Genomic DNA, 12,566 nt, shown 5'->3' with positions numbered 1-12,566 from the left:
CTATGTTTATCAAGAATATTGGCCTCTGATTTTCTTTTTTTGTGGTGTTCCTGACTTTAAAATTCCAAGTGAGTGTGCTCATACATACATGAACATGTTTGCCCATGTGGGCTTAGAGCCGGACTCTAGATGCTCTTTTCTTCCATGAGGAGGTAACAGCCAATGTAGAGAAAGCAATGATTGAGAAAGGACTAAGGTATCTGTTTGAGCTTTTTTCTGGAATTGACCCCTGCCACTTTACCCTATTCCCTTGCTAATTTTGAATTAGGTTTTGAATTCAGAACTGGATTTGTATTCTGGCTCTCCCACCATCAGCTGCATTATTTGGAAGTGGTTATTTAAATTCTTGGAACTTTGGTTTCCTCATTTGTAAAGCGGGTATGAAATAGCTATCTTGAAATGACATTTTTTAAAACATTTATTAGACATCTGATTTATTCAAACATTAGATCTACTGCAGACAGAACTAACAGAGCTCAGGGAGTAGGGGGAAAAAAACCCAATCTACCACCTGCAAATTTCCCGGGGACAAGATTTCTGCATTCTGCACTACAATCTTACCCTAAAGTATTCACAATGCTTGATGTTGATTAACTTGAACAAGAGATGAGAAAACTTTCTGTACACTCAACTTGGCAAGTAGCATTAGTGGTGCAACTTTCAGAAACATTCTTAGGCATAAGAATGCCTGCTGTGAGAATCTTTGACAATCAGAAAAAAGAATGTCACTAAATATAATCTTACAAATTAGAAGGAAACTATGTACACTTTTGCCAATGGACTGCTTTACATATCAGGGAAAATGTCACAATGAGATATTCTATGAAGTTAAAACACTAATTGTTATACTCAACTTGTAATCGATTCTGAAGTTATTTTGTGGAATTAAAAATCAGAGTAAAAAATGATCTAAGCTAAATGGAATTTAGGGAAGAAATGCAAGGCTAGTATGGAAAAGTAGCTGTACTTCTTTGGTTAACTCATTTAAAAAAGTCAGATATTTGAGTCAAACTTTATTAAAAGAAAAAGCAGCAGATCACCATTACAATTCAAGAACCAAATCTAAATATGCACTTGACAATAAAGCACATTTGAGTATGGAGTGAAAAAAGTTTTCCAAAAAATTGTCAAATGTATCATCTCCAAATACCAAAATAATCACTTCTACAGGTCTTTGTTGAGTGGAATCATAAAGAACTGAAGATTGAAATGACATCGTTAAGAATAAAGGAGATGATGTACATTTAAGGTACATAGTACCAGCTCCGGCCATATAAATAGCAGCCGTTCCCTCATTAAAAACCAGGCTCCCTGCAATGGCGTTGTGCCTCAATCTCAAGGTAGGGTCTATTGTGAAAGCGTTACTAAAACTGGTCAAGATTTTCTTCTTTATGAAATTTTAAAGAAAGGAAATAAGCAAACCTACCAAATAAATGGAAAAAATAAATCTGGATTTCGAAGCCATAAAGATGGAGGAGTTAAAGGCTAAGTTGGGATGGGACAGAGATAGAAACAAAGATCTTTTCTTATCTGTAACATGAACATTGACCCATCTCTCTGGGAGTGTTGGCAAAAAGGGGAAAGGCTGTCGCCCCTCTTCATGGAGATATCTTTGACATGCCTTCACATTTTCACAGCAGAGAGGCAAAACTCTTGAAATTAGTTTGCATTCTTTTAATATTTTAAATGATTATTTATTCAATTAAGTGCACGGTGAAGGGAAAACATAACATTGGTTACAGCTAAATATCAATAGAATAAAAACAGGGAACAATAAACCACACACACACACACACACACACACACACACACACAAACCAAGTCGTTGTTCATAAGTGCTTTCTATATCACTATTTAGACAGAATTAATTTTATGTAGCTGCTACTAAGGAGTGTATGCCATTCTATGTTCTACTTTTCCCCCGCTAATTTATATAGACCCTTATTTCTATAGTCTTCACACTTAACATTCCAAGGGGAAATATTTATATTGATGAGTTTTACATCTATATCACAAACTATGGAGTTGGTTTTTTACTCTAAAATAGATATTGATACTATATACATACTCAATGCTATTTCAATACAAATTCTCCTCCCCTTGTCAAACGCTCTGATAAAGGTTAAGAGATTTATCGTCTTTTACGAAATCACTCTATAGAAAGACTGTATTAATACTAATCAGGACCCCCAGCAATGGATAAGTACCCTTGAAGTGGACTTTTCCCGTCTTCCCTAATAGCACATTTGTACTTCTCTTTTTTGCTAACTTAATGAACATGAAGTATCTTGTAGTTGTTTTAATTTTCAATGTTAAAATTGTAATGAATGTGAACATTTTCCTGTTTTTTAAAACTGAACTATTTCTATCTCTTCTGTGTGAATTATCTAATCCGGGGGTTGGCAAACTATGACCCTTAGGCTAAATACAGCCAGCTACCTGCTTTCAGAAATAGAGTTTTATTGGAACACAGCCAGGCCCGTTTGTTTACATATTGTCTACCGCTGCTTTTGAGTTACAATGGCAGAGTTGAGTAGTTGAAACAGAGGAAAGGCTAAAAAATTTATTGTTTGGCCCTTTACAGAAAAAGTTTTCAGACTCTCCTCCCATCTCTCATTCACTCTTGTTCTTCCACACTTCGTGGTCCAGCGATATCAAAGTACTCGTAGGTCCCCTCCCATCTTGATGATTTATATTTTCGTGTCTTTACACATGCTCTTCCCTCTGTCTGGAATTTCCAGACTCCACTCTGCCAGGAAGGTTCATCCTTCCGAACTGTCCTCGAGAGGTACTCACAGCATAAAATGCTCCTTTTAATTCCCGTTTACAGCTCTGCTATAACAGATGGACGACATCGACTGTGTGAGAATCAAGAAAACAATGCCCGAGAAAGCACTTTGTAAAACTACAAGGTGCTTTATAAAAGTAACAATGTCCAATGATAACTCTTGTTATACTTGCAGCATCAATGCCCATCTTTGTTTCTACTTTTATTTCAAACCGTTTACAAGGAGCTTTTTAGACCACAGCACCCCAGTTGGCTCTCGAGGAGTAAAGGATCTGATAATACCTTTTCTATAATCCCTCTTTATTAAATATCAACAGCATAGTTGCCTGGGCTAGTTATTTTGGCAACACCAGAGGCTAATTCAGATGAATTATTATGTATCTCATCAATTATTGAATAATCATTAGGATGACTCAAACATCAATCAACCAAGCAAAGAGCCTAACTCTCTGAGCAGTCCTTCTGTTTTCATCCAGAGAACAAAGGTTGGAATCCTACGGAAACCATAAATATAAATATAAAATCCTGAGAAAGTAGGCTAAACCAAAAAGCCATTCTGTGTGTTGGCTGCATGCAAAAGTCAGACAAGAGAATACCTTGAAGAATTTCATATATCCGCCCCTCCCCAAAGAAATCTGAACTAAAATACACATTATGAATCTAAAATGGTGCCTAGAATCTTTGGGAATTCTACTTATCTTTCCAAAGTCTCTACTAGAAGAACATTGAAAACATAAATCTTCACTAATATATCTGTGTCTATGTATCTCTATCTGTCTGATTATACATCTCTCTATATGGATAGAGAGGGAGATAGATTATCTCTTCTGCATTCCTCTGAGTGTTCTTCCCCCCCTTTAGGAATCAAAAATACCTCAAAGAAAATTTTTTTCATGAAATGTGTATAAAAATTGTGATTCAAGGTTGCATGTGCGCTTATGTGTGTGTGTGTGTACTAATTCAGTTTACTAATTTAAACACTGATCTCCAGTGATCCAGGGAAGAGTTTAGAGATGTGCTTTGTGAAAAGTTTAATATATGGGTTGAAAGCCGCAAGGTTATGATTCAGATTACACTGAGCAAAAGCTCCAGCCGTTGTGAATGCGGAGTTCCAGAGACAAAAGCTCTTAGCTCTAACTCCATTTCTGGAGAGGAGGGCGCCAAATTGTTCACCACTTCCATTAAGGAACAACTTCGTATTTTAGTGGTGCCCTTCTCTCAGGAAGTACAATACAGAGTAAGGGGGCGGGGGGAAGCAAAGGAGGAAATTTGTTATTGATTTTCATTTCTTCTGTGAAATTACGTGAAAGCTCAATGGCTTGTAGCAGTATCTCAGTCAATAAGGCTCCATTTGAGACCACCTTGAAGTTCAATTCTCTCCTGGTCCTTTTAAACTTCCTCTGGTATCAGATTCTTTTGTATTTCATCGCCTTTGGTGCTGAGATACCAGGAAGCTTTTTATTCATAACACCACAGAGAAGATTTTGCTAGAAGTAAAATCAAAGTGTTCCCAAACAACAAAGTTCTTACCCCTCCTTTTTGGTTAAAAATTAACATTGCTAAACACCAAACCTGAAAATCCAAGGAAAAAAGAGATCAAGAAGGTGAATAGTAGGACTCCTTATTGTAAAGTGATTTTTTTTTTTCCAGCATTAGGGTGTTGCCGGGTTTTGTGTGTGTGTGTGTGTGTTGGGGGTTGCTGTTTGAATGGCAGAGGGACTAAGTGCAATGCTTAATCCCATGGGGATAGGGGAAGGTCATTTATGTCAGACTCACCATTATGTGTGTGCACATTTTGTTTGTAATACTTGCTGACGTTTATTGAACATTTACTGTATGTTAGTACACTAAATCTTTATATGGTTTCTGTTCTGTAGGGAAGCAATAAGTCGCCTGTGTGAAGCTGTCTCTGGGGCAAATGGAGCCATTAAAAAGCGAAAGGTAAATATTGGTGTGGTGTTCTTGTTCTCTGTTTCTCTAACTGGGGGAATGTTGTTAGTTCATTCTACCATAGGAGCTGAAGTGCAGAATGATCTCTACCAGTTGGCCTATCAGAAATGCACTGAAAGTTGGTCTTGTCTCTCAAATTTTTCTGACTTGTCTGACACTATGATGCCTTGAGCAACAGAATGGAGAGAGCACCTGGGGTTTAAGTAAAAAAAATCTGGGTTTCAGTTCTGGGTGTTTACTTACTTTTGAGCCTGGTATCTCCTCTCTCTGAGACCTCATTCTTGCTCCTGTAAAGTGAAGTTGAACCAGATGTTCAGTGCGGTACCTTCCAGTTTCAATATTTTATACTGTATCTATTCTGCATAGAATTTTTAGACTTCTTGGCCCATTTTCAAATGGAAATGTGGGTGCTGGTAGGGATGAGATAACACGAGTAGAAGGAACTTTTCCTGCTGAAAAATAGCATAAGATTTGATGTTACATAGACTTGGATTTAAATCCTGACCCTACCAGCTACCGTGTGATCTTGGACAAGTCCTTTCACCTTTTGGATCATTGGTTTCCCCATCTGTAAAATGGGAGAAAAGAGTACAAACTTTATAGAGTTGTGTAGAATTAAATGAAATGGTATCTATCATTTCAGTGTCTGGCATATATTAGGCTTTCAACAGCAATGGTAATTAGTATTATTGCTATTTAGTTGTTAACCCGAGAACATTTAGTTGTTTTAGAATGTCCAAAGGGGAGGGGCAAAAGGTCTTCATAACTATGTAAATCATGGACTTGTAGATTGTTTGAGAAGGAATTTTTAGAGATCTTCCAGGCCAACCCTCCCATTTTGCCAGCTGCTAGACTGGTTCAGAAGACATTTGCCTTGAGTCAATCAGATGATGAAGGTGAGAGACAGCGATAGAAGCCAGGTCTTCAGACTTCTAGCTTGGTTCTTTATTTCCATACCACCCTGCCTCATTCTTTATTATTCTTCATTATTTTGCATAGAGCTGAACCCAGTGTCACCAAGGGTTACTCAAATGAGCCACATGGCATGGAAAAACACTGATAAGGGGCCTTTGGATCCTATTAGAACCCCCTATTTACTGATTTCTTTGACAAAACCCATGGCCCCAAAGTAGTTTCTGGCTTCCTCCTGCCTCTTATAACCTCTGCAAATAAGATGCTTTTACTGGGTGATCCCAACAAATGGGCTCACTCATGTAAGACTCTTATTTCAAGAATAGGGAGTTCACACCCCAAAACAAAGTAGAACAAAACAAATGAGATTATTATCTTTCCAGAAAGTACACATGGACAGAAAAAAAATATTGAGTTAATTTCCTTTGATAGCTAGCATTTATTGCATACTTAATACATGCCAGGGACCCTTGGTGCACTATATATCTTTATACTCTTTTTCCTCCCAATTTAAAAAATTGTGGTGAAATATGCATAACAAAATTTTAACCATTGTTAAGCGTACTGCTCAGTGATATTATGTACATTCACATCATTGTGCCACCATTGCCCCTGTCCAGTAAAATTGAAACTCTATACACATTAAACAATCCCATTCCACCATTTCTCTAGCCCTGACGGCCACCATTCTACTTTCTGTCTCTATGAATTTGACTGGTCTAAGTACCTCATCCAAGTGGAATCATACAGTATTTGTCTTTTTGTGACTGGATTATTTCACTCCACATAATGTTCCCAACATGCATCCATGCTGTGGCATGTGTCAGAATTCCCTCCCATGCTCGTTTTGGCAGCACATCTACTAAATTGGAATGATACAGAGAAGATTAGTATGGCCTCTGGGCAAGGATAACATGCAAATTCATGAAGTGTTCCATATTTTTTTAACTGGGTGGTGGGCATTAAAGAGGGCACTTGAAATAATGAGCACTGAGTGTGGTACAGAACTGATTAATCACTAAATTCTACCTCTGAAACTCATAATACAGTATATGTTAATTAAATTGAATTTAAATTTTAAAAAAAGACTTTCTTCCCTTTTTAAGGCTGAATACTATTCCATTGTATGTAAGTACCACATTTTGCTTATCCATTCATCTGTTGATGGATACTTGGTTAGTTTCTATGTTCTAGCTTTTGTGAATAACACTGCTGTGAATGTGGATATACAACTATCTATTCAAGTCCCTCCCCCCAGTTCTTGGGGGAGATAATAAGTGGTAGAATTGCTGGATCATATGGTAATACTATTTTTGATTTTTTTGAGGAACTGGGAACGGCTATCCTATTTTCCATAGCTGTTGTATCATTGTACATGTCTACCAATAGTATACAGAATTTCTATTTCTCCATGTCCTTTCCAACACTGGTTATTTTGTAGTATTGTGGTTGTTTCTGCATTTGTTTTTCTAGTAGTTGTTTTTCTATCTAGATTTTCCATTTCTTCATGATGAAGTCTTCATAGGTTTAATGTTTCTAGGAATTTGTGTATTTTATCCAGGCACTCCAGTTTGTTAATGTGCAATTGTTCATAGCACTCTCTTATAATCCTTTTTGTCTCTGTTGAATTGGTAGTTACATTCCGCTTCCTCCCCCCACCCAAACTTTTGTTCCTGATTTTAGTGCTTTGAGTCTCCTTTCTTTTTTTCTGAGTCCATCTAGCTAAAGCTTGGTCAATTTTGTTGATCTTTTTGAAGGACTAACTTTTGGTTTCATTGATTTTCTCTATATTCTTCTCGTCTCTGTGTCATTGATCTCTGCTCTAATCTTTATTATTTCCTTCCTTCTACTAGCTTTGAGTTTAATTTGTTCTTCTTTTTTTGAATTCCTTAAGTTGTAAATCTAGGTTCTTGATTTGAGAGCTTTCTTCTTTTTTAATGTATGAGTTTGTGGTTATAAATTCCTCCTTTAGCTCCTCTTTCACTGTGTCCCATATGTTTGGTATGTGTGTTTTCCATACCTTTTTTTTTTTTTTTTAATGATCACAAAAAACCTAGACAGCAATTCTTTCTTTTTTTAGACTGGTGTTCAAAGGGACTGGAGAGTTCAGCTAGCCCGAACTCTCAAGGAATTCCTTTCATTTAAATCAGACCCCTACTCCCAACACTTGGGGAGAAGGAAACGTACCAGAAAAGTTCTGAGGGCTCAGATTTCACTACTTCCTAAAAAATTGGGTGCATTCTATTTTTAAAAACTTTTTTTTTTTAGGGGCGCCTGGGTCGCTCAGTGGGTTAAGCTGGTGCCTTCGGCTCAAGTCATGATCCCAGGGTCCTGGGATCGATTCCCACATTGGGCTCTCTGCTCGGCAGGGAGCCTGCTTCCCTACGCCCCTGCCTGCCTCTCTGCCTACTTGTGATCTCCGTCTGTCAAATAAATAAATAAAATCTTTAATAAATAAATAAATAAATGAAACTTTTTTTTTTTAAAAGAAGGATTCCATCTTATCTGTTTTGTGTAAAGTAAAATAGAGAGGAAGAGCATGTGTTTTGATCCATTTTTAATACTTAAAAGATTAATATTAGTCTGTAACAAAATCCTTAACTTGAAGTGTTGTTTCGCTATTTTTTAAAGCCTCCGGTTAAGTTCCTATCAACAGTTCTTGGCAAAAGTAATCTTCAGTTTTCTGGAATGAACATTAAACTGACCATCTCAACATGCAGCCTCACATTGATGAATATTGACAACCAACAGGTAAGATCATGATGGTCATTTCGAGTTTAACATATCATGTATTTTTCTAGAAGAGTCAGCATAATCAAGAAAATAAAGTTTCAGACAGAGTGTGCCTTAAATTTAATAAGACACAAGGGGGGAAAAAATCTGCCAAGGATTTATGCATAACAATAATTAGAACAACAGTATTATTAACCCATCACTGGCCATTAACTGCTTGTATACTTGCCTCTACCTAATTGGCTTTGTAATAGGGACTAAGGTACAAATAACATCGTACAGAGCATTTGGTAGATCATATTCTTGAGTCACTTGTTTATTACTTTCCACCAGTGCTCCCCAAAAGGGAAAGCAATTCCATTTTCAGAATTAACAGACTGTGTGTTGGATGGATGGTGCAAATGAGGGACAGAGGGGAAGGGTGATGTTAGGGTTAATATTCTAGCAAACTGAAATTTAAGCATAAAACATTTTCTTCCAGCTTTTAAGGTTGAAATGCTTTGTAAAATGTTATTACATAAACACTTTTTTTTCCTTCTTTGATGATTTATGTTACCATGGTATGCCTGAGTTCTCACTGTGAACCTTATTTCTCAAAAAACAGCAACCCTGAAGCAAATATAGAAGATATACAGGCACTGGACTAAATGTGTACCTTCAACTAGGGCACTGTTTGACTTGCTTCCTGTTTTCTAAGCTAAATTCCTTATATCGGGTTATTTATGTGTGTTAGAGTCAAATTCTTCTTGGTCTAGTGTGTTATGATTTGAGGTTCTTAGCACTTAAGGTTTTACTCTATGGAGTCCCGTTGATCAGGGACTCGTGGAAGGTTGAATGTGTAGTTGGCTGTGATAAAACACCCTTGGGCTTGGAGGTCACATATAGGTTGAAATCCTGGCTCAGCCATTAACAAGCAAGTTACTCTACCACTCAATTTTCCTCATTAGTGAAATGAGATTATAGTACCGATTCGCAGAGTTTCTGAAAGGATGGATATAGCAATAGTGTGTCTCATTGGGTTATTTAGAGGATTAAGTAAGATCATCAATGTAAATCACTTAGCATAGCGCAGTACCTATTATTATTATTTACTTAAACATTTTTCCTATTTCCTTGAGACATTTTCATAAACTCGGTACTTGACAGGGAAAACAAAATTTAAGAACATAAAATTATAAAATTTTCAGTAACATATAAATACAGTTATATACATTTTTTTTACTCCAATGTTTTTGCCAAAAAATTCACTTGCAGTTTTGAGGGCTGCTTTATTTTCTCAGTTCAAAAGGAGAGTAAAATATATTGCTTCCACAGTACTATAAAACTCCATAGAGGAAAATGCTTAATAGGAAATATTTCAAAATAAATTCCTGTCTAGCTGGGCCCAGATTGATTATCCAAGAGAGGTGATATCATTAATGTATAATGACAGTAGAACATTTGAGGCTGTGCTTGGACAATGCAACAAATCTACGTGGAAGGAAAATAGTCATTCAATCTTTCAGATGCTTTGCCCATAAGACATTTGTGAATGTAAAATTCATTTTTAGTTTTCACCCATGTGTATGGTACCAGGGGGTGCTTATTTCCTTGAGCTGTGAGATCTCATTGAGTAGAGAAGCACTTGAATTATCTCAGAATTTTGTAGAGGAGGAAGAGCAGGTAAATCTACAGCCGTCATGGTGATGGCCTTATGTGCAGAATATAATGAGCATTTTAAAAAATGTTTTTTTCTGTGAGGTGACTGAAGGAGTGGGGAATTTAGGAAGAGTAGGATTGTGTGTGGTAGGAGGCACAGTTTATTCTCATTTCTTTCTCTTCTCTTCTTTCATTTCTCTTTCTCTTCTACTACAGTTTTTCTGGGCTACTGCAATTAGAGGGGGTATTGTCAAGTGCCCTTCATCTTTCTGGAGAAATAGAAGTAGGGACAGCGGGCATGGGTGGCTTCCACTACCCGTAGTTATAGCAATGAGTGCCTCTGGAAGTGAGATTCTTTTCCGCACTGGTGGCATGGAATGGGAATGTGTTCAGCCCACTGCTGGAGTGAGGAACAAAGTTAGGATCTCATTGACCTCATACCCAGGTGCTGATTTTTAAAAATAATTTTGAACCATTCTGCAGGCCTAGGGGAAATGGCTTGGTGGTGGTCAGGGGGAGGGGAGGCATAAAAAAGATGTGTGACTGTGGATGCTTCACTCAAGCAGCTTTGTAAATCCCATCAAAAGGGCAAGTAAAGGGGTGCCTGGGTGGCTCAGTGGGTTAAAGCCTCTGCCTTCAGCTCAGGACATGATCCCTGGGTCCTGGGATCGAGTCCCACATCGGGCTCTCTGCTCGGTGGGGAGCCTGTCTCCCCCACCCCCACCGCCTGCCTCTCTGCCTACTTGTGATTTCTGTCAAATAAATAAATAAATTCTAAAAAAAAAAAAAAAAAAAAGACAAGTAAAATGTTCAAGGAATGAAGGCAGCAGAGAAGCGACCTTATAGATGTACATGAGAAATGATTTACTAATTGAATTCTCCTTAAAGAAAGCTACCTTTGACATTCTAAGATAATTACCAAGAAATATTAATGCCTCCCCTGTCCCAACTTCTAAGCCATACTTTGGACTGAAAACAAACAAGTTTACAGATACATTCATAGATGACAGTATTTATGGGTCAGATGGTTCACATTCATCTTCAGCCGCTGAGAACATCTTCAGGAATATAACCATTCACTCCCAGAAAATGTCTCAAAGAACCTCAGAGGCAGAAAATAAAATATTAAACACGTAATGCTTGCAATTTTTAAAACTTACCTTATTTTAGGATGGAAAATACATTTTGCAAAAGCAAGTTTTAGAGATTTTTGTATATTCCTTGTTTTAAAAATTCAAGCAAGACTTGCCTGTCATACTTTAATATGTTAGGGGCTTAAGCAAAAAAAATGTCAACCTCGGTAGCTTCCGCTCCCACTATTCTTTACTCTTATCTGTGATCCTACCATCAATTCTAACAGCTGGCGAAATGTTACTGAGAAGGGTAATAGAGATAGAGAAGGTAAACCAGGCAAAAAATGGAGACATCCTTTAGTCTCCATGAAGAGAGGCCAGGCAGGTAGTGCTTATTGTCCAGCTACAAGAAAACCAATGGCCCAAGCATAATGATAAATGGTGACTTCCACTTGGCCTCCATGTTGTGGAGACAACACTGGGAAACATGGTAGTACAATACCTTCCCCATGTAAAAGGAAATTGGATACTTTTTCCCATATAACTATGGGTCAAGGGCTACCGGATCAACTTTTGTGGGGCTAGAAAATGGAAATCTGGCAGTTTTGCAGCTCTCTCTGGATTATGAGATGTTGGTCTTTAATTAAGAACTAAAATTTTAAGCATGAGGCAAACAAAATAGATCTATGTCCTTAGGGTAGCCAATGTAGGACAATCTGATCTAAGCAAGAATTTATTATAATCATAGATCCAGAAAACTATCCACCCCCCCCAATCACCCTACATACTCATAAGCTTTTCAATGTTCCCTCTCCCCATTCCACATCCCCACCCTTTCCCCTGTTCACAAAATAAGGAGCGGAATCTCTCTAGAACTCCTTTCTTTAGTTCCCATCGGCCCAGATTTGAACCAGGTTAGGCTGGTTTCAATTAAGTGTTAACTTTAACCTTTAAAACAAGTGATTTTACACTTTCAAAGGGGTGTTAAAATGCTACCATTTTCTATCTCAGTAAATACAAACAAGTATTAATTTCAGTGATCTCTCAGATTATGGTCTATTTTTCCAAGACCAGCAATCCAACCATCAACAGGGGTCCATCATGTTGTCCAGGTCTTTCTCCCCAAAATGAGCTTTCCAACCCAACAGGGAGTGGTTTTCTTTTCCTCTCCTCTTGCTCCCTACTCAGTCCCATAGAGGAACCTAATCACACTTCCTCATTGTTTTTTTTTTTTTTTTTTTCTATTTCCTGACATCTTTATCTGGAGGTACATGCAACTGGTCAGTTACCTGTGTCCTGGCATCCTAGTCCCACCCTCAAATTCAGTTAGTTCACATCATACAAGCAATTATCTATCCAGACTCATCGAGTTGCAGCTATAAGCTGTTTGAAAATGCAGTGAAAGTGAGGCATGGAATTGGCAGGATTCAGATGGTTAAGTACTAACATCTCACTTCTATTATTTCCTCCTC

At 37.6% G+C, this 12,566-nt stretch overlaps 1 protein-coding gene across 1 annotated transcript in view; it reads left to right on the top strand.

The window, feature by feature from the left end:
• LOC111162137 (SHC adaptor protein 4) overlaps window positions 1-12,566 on the top strand; it is a 131,673-nt gene that overhangs the window by 66,183 nt on the left and 52,924 nt on the right. Inside the window, exons 3-4 of the mRNA XM_022526334.1 lie at window positions 4,666-4,729; window positions 8,282-8,401. Of these exons, the coding sequence (XP_022382042.1) occupies window positions 4,666-4,729; window positions 8,282-8,401 (184 nt within the window). The remainder of the gene's footprint in view (window positions 1-4,665; window positions 4,730-8,281; window positions 8,402-12,566) is intronic.

Source organism: Enhydra lutris, unplaced genomic scaffold, assembly GCF_002288905.1.
Source record: "Enhydra lutris kenyoni isolate GAN:26980312 unplaced genomic scaffold, ASM228890v2 scaffoldscaffold4, whole genome shotgun sequence".
In the NCBI taxonomy this organism is placed as follows: Eukaryota; Metazoa; Chordata; class Mammalia; order Carnivora; family Mustelidae; genus Enhydra; species Enhydra lutris.
Note: the sequence above shows the minus strand (reverse complement) of the source record. Positions and strands in the feature narration are given on the sequence as shown.